At 42.4% G+C, this 24169-nt stretch overlaps 1 protein-coding gene across 1 annotated transcript in view; it reads right to left on the reverse strand.

Moving 5' to 3' along the window:
* Nucleotides 1-24169, reverse strand: part of LOC311239035 (contactin-associated protein-like 2) — a gene marked incomplete at its 3' end in the record, with an annotated part of 309018 nt that overhangs the window by 189978 nt on the left and 94871 nt on the right. Inside the window, exon 7 of the mRNA XM_084327260.1 lies at nt 5570-5713. Coding sequence (XP_084183386.1) covers nt 5570-5713 — 144 coding nt within the window. The remainder of the gene's footprint in view (nt 1-5569; nt 5714-24169) is intronic.

Here is a 24169-nt window from a genome sequence, read left to right on the forward strand (position 1 = left end):
GTGGGGGGGCGCTGTTGAGCGGGCCTGTGACCAGACCTAAAAGCGCCCATGGTTCTGCGGCTCTGCAGCTACATGCTATTCGCAACTCAAAGGCCTCTCCTCTGTCCTGATTCTCCTAGATCTATCTGCAGCCTTCGACACAGTCAACCACCAGATCCTCCTTGCGGCCCTCGCAGGAATGGGAGTGGCTGGCTCTGCGCTGACATGGCTGTCATCATACCTCAATGACCGCTCCTACCAAGTGTCATGGAGAGGGACCCTGTCGGCCACCCGCCCCCTACGGACGGGTGTCCCCCAGGGCTCGGTTTTAGGACCCCTTCTCTTCTCCCTCTACACTAAATCACTGGGTAACATTCTCACGTCTCATGGCTTCTCCTACCATTGTTATGCCGACGATACTCAACTCTTCCTCTCCTTCCCTCCCTCAGATATCCACGTCTCTGTGCGGATCTCGGCCTGTCTGTCCGACATCTCAGCCTGGATGACGTCCAACCACCTCAAACTGAACCTAAGCAAAACAGAATTGCTCCACCTGCCGGCCAAATCCTCCCCCCTAACCGACCTTTCAATCACAGTCGAGAATGCAGCTGTGACTGCGTCCCCGACCGCCAAGAACCTTGGTGTTGTCCTCGACGACCAGTTGAACTTCTCTGCTCACATCGCAGCGACGACCAGAACCTGCCGATTCCTCCTGAGCAACGTCAGAAGGATACGCCCCTTCCTGACAAAAGAAGCCACCCAACTCCTCGTCCAATCAACAGTCATCTCCCGCCTCGACTACTGCAATGCACTGCTCGCTGGCCTCCCGGCCACTGCCACTAAGCCTCTTCAACTCATTCAGAACGCAGCGGCCCGCCTGATCTCAAACCTACCGAAGTCGGCCCATGTCACCCCACTTCTTAGGGACCTGCACTGGCTCCCCATTGCTGCACGAATCCGCTTCAAGGCCCTCGACCTAGCATACCGTGCGGCAAAGGGAACCGCTCCCGCCTACCTCCGGTCAATGGTCTCTAACTACACACCCTCAAGACCCCTACGCTCTGCATCTTCTGGCCGCCTCAGACCTACTCCTATCCAAGCTCCGGGAGGGTCATCAAAGAGAAGTCGCCTATTCTCAGTCCTTGCCCCACAATGGTGGAATGAACTACCCACCCCAGTTAGGACAGCCGAATCACGTCCAATCTTTCGCCGTCGACTAAAGACGCACTTCTTCAACCATTATCTGAATTAAAAAAAAAAAAAAAAAAAAAAAAAAAAAAACTAACCCTAACTAACCGTACTGTCATGCACTTGTCCTAATAAACTAACCTACACTGTAGCACTCAACACTTTGATGAACATTGCTGCTCAGCTGATAGAGTTGTGCCCTTCCTGATGGCTTGTCGTACAGAACTTGTAAGTCGCTTTGGATAAAAGCGTCAGCTAAATGACTAAATGTAAATGTAAATGTAACTCCACTGCTGCAGCCGTCCTCCCGGCTCCCGCTGCAGCCGTCGTTATCATAACACTACACACATATCATAATGTTTACAGCAAACTGTAGTTGATCACCAGGTATGTTTTATTAACCCTTAGAAGTCAACGGGGCTTATTGCTCCCGTGGGCGGAGAACAAAAGAATTAGAATCTCTCACAAATGCTCAGGAAGTCCCGTTTTTCAAAAATCTGTAAAAATAGAACAAAGACAATTTCGAGTGCATATAGTGTAATCTATATGTATCCTTACTTGCTAAACATAATACGACTTGTAAATATGTTTAATTCTTGCTCAATTGTATAGTTCTAAATATCCCTATATTCCCCCGAAACTACAACGCGTCACGTACATGCACGCGCGCACACACAAACAGCGCATAGGTGTTAATCACTGAGTGATCTAATATGCATATTCTTCAGCGCGAGAGGGGGGGGGGGGGGGGGGGGGTTGTGTTTCTCACTGTCTGTCGTTGATAATAATAGTCCTGCAGTTCGCAGTTCATTCAGCGCGCATCACGGTGATGACAGCTCTCTAGTCTAGAGTAGAGAGGTGGCCTGTTACTGTTCCATGATTTTCATTCAGCGCTTCAGCTCACCTCGCAGAGCAGCGGTCCTGCGCTCCTGCGGTCCGTTGTTGACGAGTTCGAATCCCATACAAAAAAATTTTTTAACGTGATTTTTTTTTTTACACGTGTATTCTTTCGCCGGTTAAGGTTAGGCATGGTTAAGGTTAAGGTTCTAGAATGTTCGATTATGATATCATACTGTGACATACTCCTCCTGTAGTGTGAAAAAACATGCATTCTCATAAATATTACGATCAAATCTATTTTGTACTTGATGATACATTTGAAATTGGTTTGGTTATGATCATGTTATTAGTGTGTGTGTGTGTGTGTGTGTGTGTGTGTGTGTGTTTGTGTGTGTGTGTGTGTGTGTGTAAAAAACAAATTAATAATATAATTATTATAAATGTCTCTCTCTGTATATCTCTGTATCTCTTTCTTTCTTTCTTTCTCTCTCTCTCTCTCTCTCTCTCTCTCTCTCTCTCTCTCTCTCTCTCTCTCTCTCTCTCTCTCTCTCTCTCTCTCTCTCTCTCTCTCTCTCTCTCTCTCTGTTGTGGGTGTGGTTTTCAATTGCAAATATAGCACTTAGAGGGAAATAAAGCCAGCACACCTCAAGCAAGTACCCATGGGCAAGGGATATCATTTGTATGTCGATAACTTTTATACAAGTCCAAAGCTTTTCAGGGATCTGCATAGCCTGGGTGTCGGAGCATGTGGAACGTACAGAGACAACAGAAAAGAATGCCCCCGCACAGAGGTGAATGCTCTCAAAAAGAAGGATGCTAGGGGCACCATCAGGTGGCTACGTGATGGCCCACTGGTCTTTGTGATGTGGATGGACACACGTGAAGTCTCTGTTTGCTCCACAATCCACGAGTCATTCGCTGGAAAAACTGTGCTGAGGAGAATAAAAAACAAGCGCAGTGAGACCTGGTCCATTGAGAACATTGCATGCCCAACACCTGTCCTGGAGTACAACAAGTACATGGGAGGCGTTGATTTGTCTGACCAACTCATCCAGTACTACTCTGCACACCACAAGACCATGCGATGGTACAGGACTTTGCTCTATCATTATCTGGACATTGCCGCCACTAACTCCTACCTTCTTCACATGGAGCTGTGCAGAGAGCAGCAGGTGCAGCCGATGACCCACCTGGTCTTCCAGCAGGAGCTGGTAGCTGAGCTGTGTGGCATCACAGTTGTACAGGTGCCAGTGGACAATCTACCCACAGCACCAGTGGACCGCCTACCAAGGAACCATTCACCTGTTGCGATCACGCAACAGGCAGATAAATCCCAGAAGGCCACGGCTGGCCGCCTGTTTTGCGTACATTGTAAGATGAAGACCCCCTGGAAGTGCGGTGAATGTGGTGTGGCCCTCTGTCTCATTCCAGACAGGAACTGCTTTTTCACATATCACTTAGTGTGATACAAAACAGGCAGATACAACCATGAGGAGACACCTATTTTTTTTTATACATGTGCATAATTTTATTTTTTTGGAGATTTTGCCTAAATTCATTGTGGTCGCGCTCTCTGCCAAATATCATATGAGGCACCTTGTATTACTATTGTAATCCAAAAGTGATATATAGGGTTGTTCATTGTACAATACAATTGATACAGTTGATGTTTCTTGTTGATTATTATTCTCTATGTGTTTTTAATAAAATTGTGTGATATTCTATTCCAGTTGTCTTTGGTCTTGTTTTCTCTGGTTATGATCATGTTATTAGTGTGTGTGTGTAAAAAAACGAATTAATAATATAATTATTATAAATGTCGCTCTCTCTCTCTCTCTCTCTCTCTCTCTCTCTCTCTCTCTCTCTCTCTTGAAATCTACAGTTACACATTGCTGTATTTAGTGAGGTAAATGAGTACAAGACATGTTTCACAGACACACACACACACACACATACACACACACACATACACAGACAGACAGACACACACACACATTTACATTTACACATTTACACATTACATTTACATCTATTCTAGTTTGCTTATTTTTTTTTGATATGGTACAGTACTGTAGATACAGACACAGTCACACACACACACAGAAACACACACACACACACAGGCTAGGCCTCCTGCTGGGTCCATTCACTGGAATAACAAAGGAATGACTGGGCCTTTGCTCAGGTGTGAAATGTATCTAGTGACAATGATCACATTGAATTCTGGGAGTGTAGTTCTCTCATCAGATAGCTGAATGAACTTGATTCTACTTCAAGTCCTGTATTGAAAAGGTGTTAGGATTTTACCAGAATGTTTGATAGGACATTGATTGAAAACTATCGTCTCAAATTTGACAATTGATGGCTTATTTTGAAGGTATGAATCTGTAATTTTATATTATGTAACAAAAAAAAGGGGGAAATTCTCAGGAGGAGGAGCTATTTAGGTTACACTTCTAAGGGTTAACGTAGAATAATTCATATAAGAAAAACGATAGGGAAATCCCTTACCTTTCTCCACTGGTTAAAAATGCCAGGAACTGAAATTGAAACTTGCTGTGCGCCGCGGTGATATGTGTTTATTATGAAATGACAATTGCATGTTGACACACCCACTGCACGAAGCCTCCTAAATAACTTTTTCCAGTTTGCACATATCTATTATCTATGACTAATTCGATCTATTTTTAGGGGCAAATGCGATTGAAATAGTCGCGCTGTGGTTACATGACGTCATTGCTCTTTTAGAGCTGCTTTACCGGTTACATGGTATAGTCAAAATCCATACGTAGAGCAAATTCATACCGTTTATACCGTATACCGTTTATACCGTCCACCCCTACCTGGAAGAAAGAAAGACAAAGACTGTAGCACTGGCTGACATTAAATAAGTGCAATAGTGGTGAGAAAGTGCACGTTGGAAAACCATACTATATGATTTCTCTCTGGCCATTCTTGATTGAGTCTGAAAGCACTGCAAGACAACACCAGGAACTGGGGCAGGCAGGGACTGGAGGAGCAAGCTGGCTAAGGCCTGTTAAATCCATTAGCTGCCGGGCTAAAAACAGTACTAAGAGGCCTGGAAGATCTGGAATCAATACTAAAGCCCGGGAATCCATAACACTGCTGCTTCACGCTTTGTCAACCCCACACTGACAGCAGAAACTATAATTGCTCCCTTCGTTTAGGGGGTTTCAACCCTTCAGCCTTAATGGAAAGGCTGTTGGCGTTTGACATTTCTGCGCTGCAGCAGCCGTTGCAGTTAGGCTTGTGGAGAAATGCAGAGAATCTGTTTGTTTGCTGTGATCTTTTGAGCAGCGCCACAGGGCAGGAGTTCCCCCAGCTCTCATTTACACTGCATGTTTTAATGTGAAGAGAGGAGGCGAGAAAGATCATATGGTCGACGAGAGGGAGCGAGGCAGACAGACACACAGACAGACATAAACACACACACACACACACACACACACACACACACACACACACACACACACACACACACACACACACACACACACACACAAAAGCAGACAGAGACAGAGAGACAATAAATGTGTCTTACAAAGCTGGATGTGTCAATCCTCTTCCTGCGGACCAGGTTGGTGATGTTGTCTCCGTTGTAGCTGATTCCCTCCATGCAGCCCACAAAGTTGTCCCTGCCACCAGAGCTGGGCTTGGCCGACACAGGCAACCCTCCAAAATTGATCTGGGGTCAGAGCAGAGCACAGTGGAGAAGGTATGAGTAAAGTACAGGGTTGGTCAGGATACATTTAAAAAATTTAATACATTATTGATTACCAGCTTAAAGCCCATTTTTACAAGCTATCACTGCTAGCCTATTACACTGAAGAAGGAACACGTTCCGAAACATGTCTGTATTATAGGCTGCCATTAAATAATTTTTTTTTAAATCTGAGAGTGCTGGTCCGGCCTTCGCCTTTTTCTTCATAATGTTTGGGATTTCAGCACCCAGTGTTAGATACTGAGAGCGCGGTCTAACTTGACTTTGATACATAGCTACTTTGGTAGCTTAGAGACCTGCAGCTCCAGAGTTTACAGTTCACCCTGTCCCTAGTGGATATACATCAGCTTTCGTAGCTACAACGATGGTGTCACGAGTCACATTCTTGCCTGAAGCAGAGAGAGACTCGTATCCTACTCCATGGCGTGACCCTTACTAACTATTGGCAGGACGCCATCATCCAGAGGGGCCTGCTTATCGGCAAGACACCGAGCGGCATAAGAGATGCTGGAGACGAGGAAACGAACGGGACTGTCTACACATTTGGTGCCCCCTGCACTCCCGCAGGCCTATTTGGCAGCCCAGAGACCGACCTAAGAAGGAGATGTCTCCACTGTGCTCCCTCCGTAGAAGATGTTTCCAGACGGCCCTCTTCCACCACGGAGGAGTATGCAAGAAAAGTTCATCGGTCCCGGAGATTTACACCATTACTGACATTGCAAGTGTACATTTGAGTGATTAGCTCCACTTTGTCCTCTCTTAAGGGTGTACCGTATCTCTCTATTTCTCCTAATGCATTCTTATTGTTTAAGGGACTTGTTAATCTACAATGCCCTCTAGAGGGGGAGACAGGTTACTATATTCATTTGATTAATGACATCGTACCAAAGGGAATGAATGAAAAAAGTTGTGATCCTGTTTCCTACAAGTGACTTTTATAACTTTTATTATCATGAGTATATTATCATTACTATTATTTTACAAATCGCTGCTGTCGGGACAAAACCTCATAACTCCAAAAACCCAACTTTTCAGCAGATGAAAAAAACTAACACAGATTTGAGGGTGAATAGAGTTAGGAGGTTTAGACAGATGATCGGTTTAATGCTTTCCCATTGTTTAAACTTTGTAAAACCCACACACACATGGAGGATGATCTACGGAGTTGATTTATATAATACAAAAAAAATTAGTGATTAGTGAAAATTAGAGTTATGAGGTTTTGTCCCGACAGCAGCGAAATGGTGAAAGGTTTCCTTTCTGTTGTTGTTTTTATTTGCTCATAGAATTTGGTGTTTGCTATAGGCTTATTTTAGTTTCTGGTATAATTTGTTTTCAACATGCTACATTATCAAGTCCTTACTCTGGAGGTCAAAGTTGACTGGAATTACCAAGCTCACCTCTATGATATCACTTCCTGCCCTCATGGTATATAGCTCCCATTTTTACAAGCTATCACTGCTAGCCTATTACACTGAAGAAGGAACACGTTCCGAAACATGTCTGTATTATAGGCTGCCATTAAATAAAAACAATTTAAATCTGAGAGTGCTGGTCCAGCCTTCGCCTTTTTCTTCAGCTTAAAGCTCCAACATGGATTTTTTTTGGTTATGGTGTGTGTGTGTGTGTGTGTGTGCGTGCGTGCGTCTGTCTGTCTGTCTGTCTGTCTGTCTGTCTGTCTGTCTGTCTGTCTGTCTGTCTGTCTGTCTGTCTGTCTGTCTGTCTGTCTGTCTGTCTGTCTGTCTGTCTGTCTGTCTGTCTGTCTGTCTGTCTGTCTGTCTGTCTGTCTGTCCATTAAGTTCAAGTTCTTTAATAGTTGTCATACAGAAGTACAGAATACTTTCATACAAAAGTCATTAGTCATTACTGTGACAACTGGGATTTCTTATCCAATTTGTCTCTAACTTAGTGGATAGGTTGATAGGACAAGACAAGGCCATGCACCATCAAACTGTTATAGGTTACATTTAGACATTGCAGTATATAGTATAGAGATAAAGTGCAAAGGACCGAGATGGTGACTGCCGAGATGTAGGACTGAAGGAGACAAGGTGGGACTGAAGGAGACAAGGTGGGACTAAAGGAGACAAGGTGGGACTAGGTGGGACTAAAGGAGACAAGGTGGGACTGAAGGAGACAAGGTGGGACTAAAGGAGACAAGGTGGGACTGAAGGAGACAAGGTGGGACTGAACGAGACTGAAGGAGACAAGGTGGGACTGAAGGAGACTGAAGGAGACAAGGTGGGACTAAAGGAGACAAGGTGGGACTGAAGGAGACAAGGTGGGACTGAAGTAGACAAGCTAAAGGAGACAAGGTGGGACTCAAGGCGACAATGTGGAACTAAAGGAGACAAGGTGGGACTGAAGGAGACAAGGTGGGACTGAAGGAGACAAGGTGGGACTGAAGGAGACAAGGTGGGACTGAAGGAGACAAGGTGGGACTAAAGGAGACAAGGTGGGACTAAAGGAGACAAGGTGGGACTGAAGGAGACAAGGGGGGACTGAAGGAGACTAGGGGGGACTGAAGGAGACAAGGGGGGACTGAAGGAGACAAGGTGGGACTAAAGGAGACAAGATGGGACTGAAGGAGACAAGGTGGGACTGAAGGAGACAAGGTGACCCTGAAGGAGACAAGGTGGGACTGAAGGAGACAAGGTAAGACTGAAGGAGACAAGGTAAGACTGAAGGAGACAAGTAATAAATATAAGTAATTTCTTCTTCCACTGTCCTGTAGCATCCTCCTCACTGCTCCCTGACACTGTCTCCATCAGCAGACATATGGCTTCGGCGATGTGGGTGGCATCTGCTTTGTCAACTGACTGGATCCCAGCAAAGCACACTTCCACCTTCCCTGCTCTTGCACATCTCACATACACCAGCTCCTCCTCCATCACAGCACTGTCTGTCGAGCCATCACTCATGACTGAGAGGAACTTTGTGCTGGCAATAGTTTGTTTAAGTTTATTCCTTTCAGCCTCAGCAATGTAGAACATAAATTCCTTGGCTCTGTTTATGTTTCGGTATGTATTGCCAACATGCAAGCCTTTCTGCTCATCTACCCTGAAGAAAAAACAGTATGACTTAGCTATGTATTTTTCATATAACGTTAACACTGAGTGCGTTTACATGCACACTATACGCCGATCATAACCCAACAATAGAGAGAGAGAGAGAGAGAGAGAGAGAGAGAGAGAGAGAGAGAGAGAGAGAGAGAGAGAGAGAGAGAGAGAGAGAGAGAGAGAGAGAGAGAGAGAGAGAGAGAGAGAGAGAGAGAGAGCAGCTGTCCATGGTGCTGAATATTTGCAACAGGGCTTTGTTAGTCTGGAGCACCCGCTTTCTTTTACATTTACATTTACATTTAGTCATTTAGCTGACGCTTTTATCCAAAGCGACTTACAAGTTATGTACGACAAGCCATCACGAAGGGCACAACTCTATCAGCTGAGTAACAATGTTCATCTTTTATTCTACTTTGTTCGTGTTTTCGGACTCTGTCTCATTATCTTTTCTATTTTTTGTTTGCTGGTGGTTTGGTTCACCGGGTCTTTTCACACCCACAATATACTGCCACATTGTAATGTTACGTTAGCTAACTGTCTGTATTGTAACCAGTTGAGCTATTAATGTTAACAGCGTTCGTTCAGCTGTCAGCTGCCAGACACACAACACGGAAGCAACACGACGCGCGCGATAGGGGCCGGGCGAAGTGGATGGGCCAATGAATGAGCACACTGTGCGCACCCAGTCCTGTGGGACTTGTAGTATTATATAGTATGAGCTGGATTGACTTCATTATTCCAGATGCCTTTTGTAGACTACAATGTTTTTTTTTCATAGAAAAAAAAACCACCCGCCCGATTGGCGGGTAGAATGACGCATCTACCCGCCAATGACGAATTCTACCCGCATTGGGCAGGTGGGCAGGTGTCAACGTCAAGCCCTGGGTAAGACTGAAGGAGTCAAGGTAAGACTGAAGGAGACAAGGTGAGACTGAAGGAGACAAGGTGGGACTGAAGGAGACTAGGTAAGACTGAAGGAGACAAGGGGGGACTAAAGGAGACAAGGTGGGACTGAAGGAGACAAGGTGGGACTAAAGGAGACAAGGTGAGACTGAAGGAGACAAGGTGGGACTAAAGGAGACAAGGTGGGACTGAAGGAGACAAGGTGGGACTAAAGGAGACAAGGTGAGACTGAAGGAGACAAGGTGGGACTGAAGGAGACAAGGTGGGACTGAAGGAGACAAGGTAAGACTGAAGGAGACAAGGTGGGACTGAAGGAGACAAGGTAAGACTGAAGGAGACAAGGTAAGACTGAAGGAGACAAGGTAAGACTGAAGGAGACAAGGTAAGACTGAAGGAGGCAAGGTGAGACTGAAGGAGACAAGGTGGGACTGAAGGAGACAAGGTGGGACTGAAGGAGACAAGGTAAGACTGAAGGAGACAAGGTAAGACTGAAGGAGACAAGGTGAGACTGAAGGAGACAAGGTGGGACTGAAGGAGACAAGGTGGGACTAAAGGAGACAAGGTGGGACTGAACGAGACAAGGTGGGACTGAAGGAGACAAGGTGGGACTGAAGGAGACAAGGTAAGACTGAAGGAGACTGAAGGAGACAAGGTGGGACTGAAGGAGACTGAAGGAGACAAGGTGGGACTGGTTGATGCAAGGCCTCCTCAGACTATACAATAATATGAGTCGCATGATGCTCTGAAGGAGGCATTTGCCCCAAAACGGGGGGGGGGGGGGGGGGGCGGGGGCACCCAGCCGGGAGGCTATAGCACCTGCTGTCCATTCACCGTGAATATAATGAGCCTCATTCCACTTGGTATTCTCCTACTTACTGTATCCGAGGGCAACTTCAGTCATTGTCAGTGTTCACATAACATATAACACGACATAACAAATCAATGATGCAGTATCACTGTATGTTTCTTTTTATTTAATTTTTTTTTATATATATATATATATATATTTTTTTTAAACATAACATAAAATTAGACACACGAGCATTAACAGTAAACATCCAACGTAAATCACAGAACTATACATTCCATTTGAATCAATATAAATGTAGTTTACGAGATATATACCCAATACTTGCAATCCAATCCAATACATACATATGCTCCTGCTCGCTCTTCCCCCCAGGACCCCCTCTTGGATAATCCATCCATTTTCATTCGTTTCTAACCAGGAATTACAATTCATATGCTAGCCTTTATTCTCTCCACCACTTCTAACCAGATTGCAATGCTGGTTTCACTGACACCTAAAATTCTTGCTGTAGATATCTCTAGATAAATCACATCGAGATAGATAAGAACCCATACCTTCCGGCACATTTTATCCGGTTGAATCCATCGTGATGCTATCAGCTTTTTAGCTGCTGTGAGACCGGACAAAACTAGTCTCTTTAGCTGTATAGGGGCTGCAAACTGAAAAACACCATTCAACAGCAATACAGAGGGATGTACAGGTATGTTCAGAAATAAAAATTCTGATAATTGCAGGGTCACTTCTTCCCAGAATATGCAGGTGGGCAATCCCAATACATATGCATAAATGTACCCTCATCACCATTTGTACATAAGGAACATAGATAATCTTGTGTAAGCCCCATTCTGTTCAATCTTATAGGAGTCAGGTATGTCCTATGAATATAATTAAGATTAATTTGTTGATGATCCGGGTTGCGTGACGCAATTCGAACGTTTGCCCAGACTTCTTGCCAATCAAAATCTACTTCCAGGTCTGGTATATCCCTCCTCCAGACTGAGTCTAGGGGAAGGATTCCATACGAAGACGTTAGTAAGTGATGATACAGATACAGCCATAAATAGTCATGGAACAACTGTTTGCCGGCCGTTTTGATGCCGTTTTGCGTGGTTAATGTTAACAATGACCAGCGGGGGCGCTCTCATACAGCTGGTGACAACGTGCCGAGGTGCCTGTTCATTCAAGAAGCTCCGCCCTCAACAAAGGGAGAGAGAGGCTGAGAGAGAATGAGAGCGAATGGCCAAAATGCACTGTGTTCTGACCACATGTTTTGGCTCAAATACATAGTATTATATTGTATGCCTCGTTTTATAAAATATCCTTTGAGCGCAAGCGATTGATAACTGTCAACGTTGAAATGGCACACGCTCTTATTTATTTTTTAAGCGGGCCGCTTTTATTATGAAATTCGTATTATGAAACAGGAAACACCTCGACCATTGTCTTCAACTTAGCTCACTACGATTCAACCTATTGCGTGGCACCACAGAGAGACGTTGTAGTATCGGCGTCTGTGATTTGCCTAAACGTTCGGCTGAGTCTGCAGCAGCCGTAGTGGGCTGAGTTAGACAGATAATATCATTAGAATATTATTCTTTTGGTAACGTTTTATTTCTGACTACAGTACAGTATGTATTACTATCTATTACTACCTACTATGGGCCAGCCATGTATAGGTGTAACAGAGTTATAATAGTTCAATGGTTGTGATGGCGGAGTTACAGTAGCGATGCGTCAGGTTCCTTACTGTATATTTGCATATCGTTTTATTTACTACTACCTACTATGCTGCTATGTCTATACTACTATCTACTACTACTTTGTATCACAAACAGTACTGTATTTGCAAAACTGATATGTCATAAATGTATAGATGTAGCAGTACTGTCTACCTGTATGTCATGTATGTCATTATGAATTGAAAATGGGGGACCCTGATGTAAACAAGACGAAAGTAAAAATAAAACGTTCAAACTTCCAACTTGTGTATTGTTTTCATAAAAGCCGACTAAGATTGTACTCTTGTATTTTGCACTGTACAGTATGTCACAGGTGAGCTTGCTAGCCATTTGATTGTTAACGTGATACTCTGCAGTGCAGGTGAATAAAGTAGAAGCACTTCTTATAGTGTACAATGGGGGAAATTTCATCTACATGTATTGATCATATTTATACAAACGTGCCAGGCCAATGCTCAAAGGCAGTCTCTGTTCCTGTAGGTTTCAGTGACCACAACATCATAGCAGTCTCCAGAATGACGAAGGTCCCAAAAGCCAAAGCAAAAATTATTGTCTCACGGTTATATAAGAGCTTTAATGTAGAAGGTTTTATTAATGAAATGTCGGGTATAAACTCTTCCTCCCCATGCATTTGAAATGTAAGAGACTGTGCCAACCTACCTGGGTTCCATCCTAGAGGCAAATCTTTCCTGTGACAAAATGGCATCCAATGTAATAAAAAAACTCAACCAACAAACTAGATTCTTGTACCGGATCTCCTCTCTGGTAAACAAGAATACCCTGAAGACTCTGGCAGGAGCACTCATTCAAGGGTACTACGACTATGCGTGCACCTCATGGTACCAAAGCACCTCAAAGGCGCTTAAAACAAAATTACAAACATCACAAAACAAACTGGTCAGACTACTACTTGACCTGAACCCCAGAACCCACCTCACCCCTGCCCACTTTGACAACCTAGGATGGCTTAGAGTAGACGACAGAGTACAGCAACTTGCAATGGGCCTGGTCTACAAGATACACTATACGACCGGGGTACCCATGTACATGTCAAAATACTTCCCAAAGGTCAGTGAATACCACAACCACTACACCAGAGGAAGCTCAACAAATCATGTAAAACCCAGATTCGGCTCAAACAAGGGACTAAACACGTTTCGCAATTATGCCACAACAATGTGGAACGCCCTACCCAAAGCTGTAAAGGAATGTGAATCACTACCCACATTCAAAACCGCTCTTAAAGAGCACCTACGGGAGGCTGCAATTCGAAACTGGCCACCGTAAATGCCTAAAACCCCCACCACCTCCTAATAGACAGTCTCCTCCCCACCACATGTATATATTCCCTCCCCGCCGTATGTATATTTCTCTCCCACCCACCCACCCCCTCCTAATGTACAGTCCCCTCCCCATCATATATACTCTGTCAGGATCTAGGGGTAACAGTACTGTATATTTGAATACCGTTTATGTCACAAATGTATCAGTACTAAATACCTATATGTCCCTATGCCATAAATGTCATGTATGTTGTGTATGTCATAAATGTCTATATGAATTGAAAATGGGGGGCCCTGATGGAAACAAGACAAACGTCTTTCTCAGGTCTGCATCCCCTTAACAATTGTATGTATTGAGCCGTACTGTATTGTACCCATTCTGCAATCTGTTAAATAAAGTTTTCATTCATTCATTCATTCATCTGATTAGCACTACACTCAGTAGTACTAAAGTTGATGGATCCAAAACCATGTCTCGCACAAGGTTTACAGAAGCATGTGCATCCAAACGATAAATACTAGGTGCTGGACAGAAGAGCACACTTCCTCACACTAGAACATGCTCCCATGTTATTACTTTGCTTGAGTTGTGTGACGTTCCAAATTGAAATTAATAATAAAACAAATGGCTGCAACCATGTCCATGTCCAGACCTCTTACTTACAAAATCAGGTGTAACAAATGTGTGCAAATGCAGTATCACATTAATAACTGTCCTTTATGACATAAGCATTTATCACTGTATTATACTACAACTCTATACATACATCTGAGTAGTAATTAGCACTATTACTCAGTAGTACTAATTTATATATTGTATATTTATATATACAACAGACGAGAGAGAGCTTGACATGCATCGATGTGGCAGAGGCTGGTGTTGTGCTTGTCGTCTTTCCTGTGACAAAATGGCATCCAAGGTAATACAAAAAGTCAACCAATGAACTAGATTCTTGTACCGGATCTCCTCTCTGGTAAACAAGAATACCCTGAAGACTCTGGCAGGAGCACTCACTCAAGGGTACTACGACTATGCTTGCACCTCATGGTACCAAAGCACCTCAAAGGCGCTAAAAACAAGATTACAAACATCACAAAACAAACTGGTCAAACTTCTACTTGACCTTACCCCTAGAACCCACCTCACCCCTGCCCACTTTGACAACCTAGGATGGCTTAGAGTAGACGACAGAGTACAGCATTTATATAGAGCTTTTATCCAAAGTGCTTTACAACTTAATGTACATTAAACTTGAAAACAAGTTTTCATTCAGTCTGTCTCGTCTCTCCCTCCATCCCAACAGGGGGGTAGTAGAGTGACTATACTGTGTATGTACTGTAGGTGTGACATGGAATGCGGCGAAACCCCCACACACAAAAACACCATTGAAATGCTAATTGTTGGGGCAGCAGAACTGGAACACACTGATGCTTTTTTGGCTATGTCTTTCTCATTCATTAAAATCCTTAAGCTACTATCTATCCATGGGGCTGATTTGACTGTGAACTTTTTTACCAGATTTGCAAATACAGTACTGTTTGTGATACGAAAAGAGTCCAGAAAAGAGAGTATATACATTTGACATAGAAACTGTACATTGGAGGAGGTTGGGGGGGGAGATTGGGTAGGAGGAGTGGGTGGGGGACACTGTACAACTGAACAAGCAAAACTGTACATTGGAATATTGACTCCCTCCCCGCAGAACTCCGCACCGCCCCAACTCTGGACTCATTTAAAAAACTGCTCAAAACCCACCTCTTCAACTTGGCCTTCAACCCCTAACTTTCTCACTTTATATGTATATGTTGTGTCTGTCCACTATGTTTGTTAATTTGTCATCTCCCCCCCCCCTCTATGTAAAGCGACCTTGGGTCCTCTGAAAGGCGCTATATAAAACAAAGTTATTATTATTATTATACTTGGTCATTTACTGTACATTGGGGGGGGGGTTGTGTTAGGACATTTACAGGGGCCAGTTTATAATTGCAGTCTCCCGTAGGTGTTTTTTGAGAGTGTTTTTGAAAGTGGGAAGTATTTTGACATGTACATGGGTACCTTGGTCGTGTAGTGTATCTTGTAGACCAGGCCCATTGCAAGTTGTGTCTACTCTAAGCCATCCTAGGTTGTCAAAGTGGGCAGGGGTGAGGTGGGTTCTAGGAGTAAGGTCAAGCAGTAGTCTGACCAGATTGTTTTGAGATGTTTGTAATTTTGTTTTTAGCGCCTTTGAGGTGCTTTGGTACCATGAGGTGCATGCATAGTCGTAGTACCCTTGAATGAGTGCTCCTCATTCTCCTCAGGGTATTCTTGTTTACCAGAGACGAGATCCGGTACAAGAATCTAGTTCGTTGGTTGACTTTTTTTATTACATTGGATGCCATTTTGTCACAGGAAAGATTTGCCTCTAGGATGGAACCCAGGTAGGTAATATCTTCTTTCCTTGTGACCATATTGTCACCCACTGTAACTGAGAAGCCGTCGGTCTTGCTGAGTTTGTTATTTGAACCGAAGAGAATGGACTCTGTTTTGCCCATGTGTAATGATAGTTTGTTATCAGCGAGCCATATGCAGATTTTGCCTAGTTCTGAGCTGAGGGTTTTTTCAACCTGTAACTTGTTCTTCTAAAGTGTGAGGGACCAACTCATCAAAAGATGTGCTAATAAACGATAAGTACTGTCCTCATGCCAATATGTGGGTGGTATTCCAACATGCCTATTTCACCTGGCACCCTAGAAACACCACTGTGCAATTTTTAATCAACACAGTTCTATTTAGCTATTAATGGATTTGATCAAGGCAGGAGTTTAGTCAGTTTCAGTCAAGGTCATTCGTACTTCTCATCACAGTTAGGACAGTCGAAACCCGATCAATCTTTCGCCGTCGACTAAAAACACACTTCAATCAATATCTGAAATAAATATTAAATAAAAAGCCGGTCCTTGCAAGGGTTCCGGTGGGTCCCTATAGCAAAATCAGGAATAGTTGACCTTCACCATAAGAATTACTATTCTGACACAGGTTCCCCTCAACTACAGTATAGACTGTTAATAGATGACGGGACCTAAGATGGGTTTACACACTGTACCAGGAGAACTGTAGACCAGGAGTTGTGTTACAACTTCAAGAGAAGTGATTCAAAACTAAAACTTTGTTTGTAATGACAGCTTCAAGGTTGCTTTCTGTATGATCACCCGCAGTATTCAGGTGTGATTTTGGCCCATCAGTATCCTTCTGACTCCCTGATCAGAAATGTTGCGAGGAGCACCAGTGCATGGCCGGTTGATGATGGAGTGATGTTGCTTCCACTTATGGATAATGCCCCCAATGGTGCTTACTGGAAGATTCTGAAGTTGTGAAATACGTCTTTAGCCAATTCTATTTTCATGATTTGCAACAATCTGTTTGTGAAGGTCTTGAGAGGCGAGCCCTTTGCTTTTACCCATCAGTTGATGTTTCTTGTGTGGCACCTTGGTAACAAACAAAAAAACATTTTATAGCCCATTAATATATTCTAACCCAGTTGACATTATTAGCACAGATAGGAGGTAGAGTTGCCTCCTAATTCGTTTTGGTTTTCAGCTAGTTCCTTGCCTTTCCTTGCTGTGGTGTACTGCTTTTTCTTAGTGTGTCCAATACTTTTTTCCAGTTTCATTCCACTTGATTACACATAACTTTATTTACATATGGACTTTAATGTTTAGATTTCTTGAGTTAATACAAACGTCTGGTGCAAATTACGCTTGAATACGCTAATTGGATATACATTTACTGAACAATACTTATTTCCCCCATTGTACACTATAAGAAGTGCTTCTACTTTATTTACCTGCACTGCAGAGTATCACGTTAACAATCAAATGGCTAGCAAGCTCACCTGTGACATACTGTACAGTGCAAAATACAAGAGTACAATCTTAGTCAACTTTTATGAAAACAATACACAAGTTGGAACAGTTTGAACGTTTTATTTTAACTTTCGTCAGGGTCCCCCATTTTCAATTCATAATGACATACATGACATACAGGTAGACAGTACTGCTACATCTATACATTTATGACATATCAGTTTTGCAAATACAGTACTGTTTGTGATACAAAGTAGTAGTAGATAGTAGTATAGACATAGCAGCATAGTAGGTAGTAGTAAATAAAACGATATGCAAATATACTGTAAGGAACCTGACGCGTCGCTACTGTAACTCCGCCATCACAACCATTGAACTATTATAACTCTGTTACACCTACACACGGCTGGCCCATAGTAGGTAGTAATAGATAGTAATACATACTGTACTGTAGTCAGAAATAAAACGTTACCAAAAGAATAATATTCTAATGATATTATCTGTTTAACTCGGCCCACTACGGCTGCTGCAGACTCAGCCGAACGTTTAGGCAAATCACAGACGCCGATACTACAGCGTCTCTCTGTGGTGCCACGCAATAGGTTGAATCGTAGTGAGCTAAGTTGAAGACAATGGTCGAGGTGTTTCCTGTTTCATAATACGAATTTCATAATATATTATAGCTTACTTGAATGAACAATCTCCCTCCCCACTTTACCAGCATATTTTAAATTCACAATAAAGTCTCTCTCAGTCTCGCGCCGTCCCAACGTTGACAGTGGCTCGTGTTATCGACACAAAGGCACAGTGATGAATGAGGAAGTCAATACTCAATAGACCGCCGCCGGTCGACTTTGCGCCTCCTGGCGGCATAAAACAGAACAGCAGCCTGGGTTCCTAATTAATTAAAACGACGTGATATAACCGTGCGCGCGTCGCGGCAAAGCGTCCATGAATACTAAAGGCTTCATCTGTATATCACTGTATGTTTCAAAACAATAATAATTAAAAAAAAAAAGTGTATAAACTGTATTTCAGATATAGGTAAACGTAACTATTTTCACAAGTGAGTAAACCAAGTTTAGGTGGGTTTACTCTCAACTGCGTTCCCTGGTTAACCTGAGTGATAGTACAGCCTAGCGGACGAGCCAGCAGCACAGCTTGATGCAGTGCAGTATAACCAGATGCAGTGCGGTGCTATGAGATACAGTGCAATGCAGTGCAGTTTAATACAGTTAATTACAGCACACTGCAGAATCCCCCACAGGACAAGGAAGGATAAATGGAGAGAGGGATGGGGGACAAGGGACGAGGGGGGGGGGGGGGGGGGGGGATGAGGGGGGGCGGGGTTTGATTAATTTGCTGTGATCATCAGCTTTTTTACAGACTGCTTCAGTGCAGGGGCTGTCCCACTTTAGAGGGGAAGACAACCTGCACACACGCTGTGTAGGTCCCGGTGAAATATATCGTTTTAAGTGTTTTAAGCTAATTTCAGCTCAGAATATATTCATGATCCCTAGAGCAGTGGTTCTCAACTGGTCTAGCCTCGGGACCCAACATTTTCCTTAGTCATTAAGTCGCAACCCAAAATTTTGAACCACTATGATTTATGTAAAAAAAAAAGATATTTGCAGTAATACGCAATCTTTCAAAACATGAAATAAACACAAAAAAGTGCAACAAAAGTGCAACTATTGCTAAAAACCCAATGAAATAAAAGAATAATAAATAATATATGCTTCTTAGCAGATTTCTTAGCTTAACATAACAGACCTACATTTGGGGGAACTAATGGGATAACTGAGTTTGCAACAAAAGTGCAACTAGGGCTAAAACCCAATGAAATAAAATAATAATAAATAATATGCTTCTTAGCAGATTTCTTAGCTTAACATAACAGACCTAAGTTTGGGGGAACTAATTGGATAACTGGGGTTGCAACAAAAGTGCAACTAGGGCTAAAAACCCAATGAAATTAAATAATAATAATAAATAATTATGCTTCTTAGCAGACTTCTTAGCTTAACATAACAGACCTAAGTTTGGGGGAACTAATGGGATAACTGGGATTGCAATAAAAGTGCAACTAGGGCTAAAAACCCAATGAAATAAAATAATAATAAATAATATGCTTCTTAGCAGATTTCTTAGCTTAACATAACAGACCTACGTTTGGGGGAACTAAGGGGATAACTGGGGTTGCAACAAAAGTGCAACTAAGGGCTAAAAACACAATGAAATAAAATAATAATAATAATAATAAATAATATATCCTTCTTAGCAGAATTCTTAGCTTAACATGCAGGGGACTAATGGGATAACTGGGGATGATGTTTGCTCCTGACAAGAGTCTCAAAGTCTGGGGTGATTGTAGACAAAGCAACTCTGAGGTCATGCTCAATGTCCAATCTGTTCCTCCGCTTTGTCTTCAGCTGGACCAGAGCTGAGAAGCCACTTTCACAAAGATAGGTAGTGGAAAAAAAAAGTAAAAAAAAAAAAAAAAAAAAAAAAAAAAAATTACTTTTTTTTTTACACACACATCCGCGACCCACTCAAAATGGCCCCGCGACCCACTTTTGGGTCGCGACCCACCAGTTGAGAAACACTGCCCTAGAGTATACTTCATTGGACAGCAGATGGACATTAAATGACAATAACATAGTCTAACACTAAACCATCTATATATACAATAAATCAAGGTACAATTATTAGGGTCTCAGTGTATATGGGCTCACAAAAACATTTGGATTCCAGAGATAATTTTAAAGCATTGTAAGTGCATTACAATACATGGAAGAGTTTAAACAAACACATAAGCATCCAGACCACGACGTATCTATATACAAGCGCAGCCAGGCAGTAAACCTGTGGTTCTCAGGAGCACTGGAACTGTTGGTGTTGTTAATATGTCGTAAGTAAGAGCAGGATAATGTCCTTCAAGGTGATGATTTGGGGGAAATGCAGAGAAATAATTCATCACAACTACCTTGCTGACGTCGCTAGAAGCACCTACATGTACGCACACTAACAAATGTCCCTACTAAAATTGTCCATGAGCAAGACACTTAACCCCTAACTGCTCCCGATGAGCAGGTTGGCACCTTGCATGGTTGCCTCTGCCGTCGGTGTGTGAATGTGTGTGAATGTGAATGTAAGTTGTAAATCACTTTAAAAATAAAAGGGCTACGGAAATGCAGTCTGTGTACCACGAGTGACCACAACCTGCTACTGTACAGCCCACGCTGTCTGCAGTGCCGTGGGGAAAACAGAGTCCGTTCCGCGCTGCTATATTTTTCCCAATGGGTTTATTATTAGCACATACTGTATAGCAATGCTTCTATCTGCTCTGCCACAGGAATCTAATGCCTGCGTTTTATCTCGATAAGTTGCCTATTGTAGCCTACTTTTATTCAAGTTCAATAAAATAAAACTGACCTATCCATGTCATACTCTCTCTCTCTCTCTCTCTCTCTCTCTCTCTTCTCTCTCTCTCTCCTCTCTCTCTCTTCTCTCCTCTCTCTCTCTCTCTCTCTCTCTCTCTCTCTCTCTCTCTCTCTCTCTCTCTCTCTCTCTCTCTCTCTAGTCGTGCTCAGCATACATAGTACAATAGTATCCAGCAGTATTTGTCATCTGTACCCAGAATCAATACAGCCATCTGTCTTTCACAGAGTCACTGTATCGGATATCACTATATCCTGATGCCACTCATCTGTTAAATATAGGAATGGATGGATGGATGGATGGGTGGGTGGGTGGATAGATGGATGGATGGATGGATGGATGGATGGATGGATGGATGGATGGATGGATGGATGGATGGATGGATGGATGGATGGATGGATGGATGGATGGATGGATGGATGGATGGATGGATGGATGGATGGATGGATGGATGGATGGATGGATGGATGGATGGATGGATGGATGGATGGATGGATGGATGGATGGATGGATGGATGGACGGACACGTGGAGGGATGGTGTTGTCTCCTGTGGTAGGATAGATACAGTATTTCCATCTGATGGATACTGTGACAAGAATGCATGAATAAACAAATAAAGGAGTACATCAATGAATGTGCAAATAAATGAACACATTTCTAAGCCTTCTATTAAGCCATAATAAGTGTTGTTTCCCCCTTAGGCAGTAAAGCCGCAACTTCCCAGTAATTACACTAAGGGAGATGGGTTTAGGAGAGCACAGAGCTCTGTGCCGACGGCCTATATATATATATATTAGTGCTGTCAATCGATTAAAATATTTAATGGCGATTAATCGCATGATTGTCCATAGTTAACTCGCGATTAATCACAAATTAATCGCATTTTTTTTTTTTTTTATCTACCTTAAACGGATCTTTTTCAAGTTCCAAGTTTTAATACTCTTATCAACATGAAAGTCAACAAATGCTTGCTTTATGCAGCCATTTAACACAAAAGGATGACCCTCATGCATTGCAAATTTGCATCAAATTCAAAACAGAGTGATGCACAAAATAACTTAAAAGAAAATAATAATTTAAAACAATGAATAAAGTGTGCATGAAATCATAGGGGAAAGAAAACGTTAGGAACTTGTTACGTTCACCCACACAAGGGCTGAGTAATCACACACCCCCCCTCTCTCTCTCACACACACTCTCCCAGCTCTCTTTCTCTCTTGCCCCTTCCTCATCTCTCTCACCCCCCTCTCTCTCTATATATATCTCACACACACACACTTCAGAAACAAACATAGTATCAATGAGAGCATCAATAATACACCTGAGTGAAGTCTAGTAAAAATAAATAAAAAATAAAGTAAAAATTAAAAAAAATTAAAAAAAAAGTTCTTAAAAGTTAATCGTGAGTTAAAAAAATAGTGGTGTTAATAGAATCGGGCGATAACGCTAACTTTGACAGCCTTAATATATATATAATGGATATTGATAGGTGCCCTGGAAAGCCTGAGCCATATAACCACAGAGTCCCTGCAGAGAGAAAGCTACAGTGAGACTAATATCCATAGACACACAAGCAACAAAGCTTACATTGATAATGTATTCTAAGACGAAACAAATCCATTATTTGCATGATCAGTTAAGTCACTGTTTGCATGTCTGCAATGTTTGCGACATCCTATTAAAGTTTGTTTTCTATTAAGATTTTGAGACATGTATACTCATAATGGGCTATACGAAAAATATGAAAAATAAACTTGACCTATATAATGATGTGTGTTTATTTACTGTATATAGCACTCTTGTAAAACACGTTTTAAAAGGTACATTGCCATAAAACAGATTGAAGATTCAAAACATATGATATGGACACATGGTATAAATTCCAGACCTCTGTCATCTTTCCTCATTGAAGCAGTGATCACTGTGCATCAAGTCACACACAAGCAAAGACAAAAACACAGCTATTCAGCGGGAATTAATACACTCTGAGGAAAGGATTAAGCCATATTGATATAATGGACAATCTAAGCAAAGATATACTGTAGATATACTGTCTTGATAGTCACACATTATGTTCGATGAGTTTGATAAACAAACAATATTACTCAAACCTGCTGATCTGGGCCCTATTCCCCGTACCTGGTTCGACTAAGTCGATCAAGTGTCCCATTATCCAGATTCAATTAACGGGATGTTTGAATACAGGCTTTCCCTGTTCCTCGAACGCTGATTCAGTCTTGTTCATTCGAACCAGACTTGATACTCAGGATAATTGCGCGCGGCCGCCTGACCTGAAAAGACAGCAGGTGTCGATCGCAGAAATCCTGGTTTTCTAACGGCATTGATTGATTGATTTAAAACTTTATTAACAGATTGCAGAATGGGTACAATACAGTACGGCTCAATAGCCTCGCCGACAAATTAAATGCATAATCTATAGGCTAATTTTAAATCCATCATTACCCCAATCAATCAGATTGTATTTCTTTAAATGTGCCTGCTGGCAGTAGGCTTAATGGAATGAATAATCGAATGAGATCTTGCTAGTGAAAATAATTAGTTAAACTCTTTCAGAATAAGTAGTATAAGTAATAAGTAAGTATAATGTGCTTAGGTATCATGTAGCCTACTATATGAATACATGGTTCCCAAAGTTTTCAAGGCGCGACTCCTCAGAGAGGGAGTTGGAGGCTATACAGTTTCACTATTAACACTTTGATTGCCCAACCTGAGTTTTCTCGGGTTTACCCCCCGCGGGTTGAATGCCCACTCACGAGAATTCTCGTATTTTCTGTTTTATTTTTTTTATTAGCAATCTGAAATCATATTTCATCAACCAAGTCTACCGTTGGAAATCCAACCACTCCAGGCGCTCAGATGTGAAAAAAGCACCCCCTATCGTCTCCCAGATGGTAATTCACCCTTTTGGATTGAACTCAATGAAAATGAATGAGAAAAAAAATCCCTGACTCCACATTTTACTTCTCACTCACGGCGTCGATCAGCTCCACTAGTGAGCCTCAGAGCAGCGGAGATTATGTGTTTTTACAGTATACACGGTGAATCAATAAAAAGATAGATTTTTTCGAATGGCGATCAGGAATTGGAATAATCCATTTGGATACCATCTGATCTCAGGTAAGGAATCTATGTTACCAGTATTAGGATAATCAGACTAGTTTTCACAGAGATATAAGCTTTTATGTGATTATGTGATATTGCTGTTTCACTGTGCGAGCGGTCAGGAAATAGGAGAATCGATTTTCAACTCGCGGCACAAGCGTGCATGCGCACACATATACTATCGATAATCTAGCGTTTATTTGAAAACGATTCATAA

Source organism: Notolepis coatsorum (assembly GCF_963971535.1).
Source record: "Notolepis coatsorum genome assembly, chromosome: 13".
NCBI classification, from domain to species: domain Eukaryota; kingdom Metazoa; phylum Chordata; class Actinopteri; order Aulopiformes; family Paralepididae; genus Notolepis; species Notolepis coatsorum.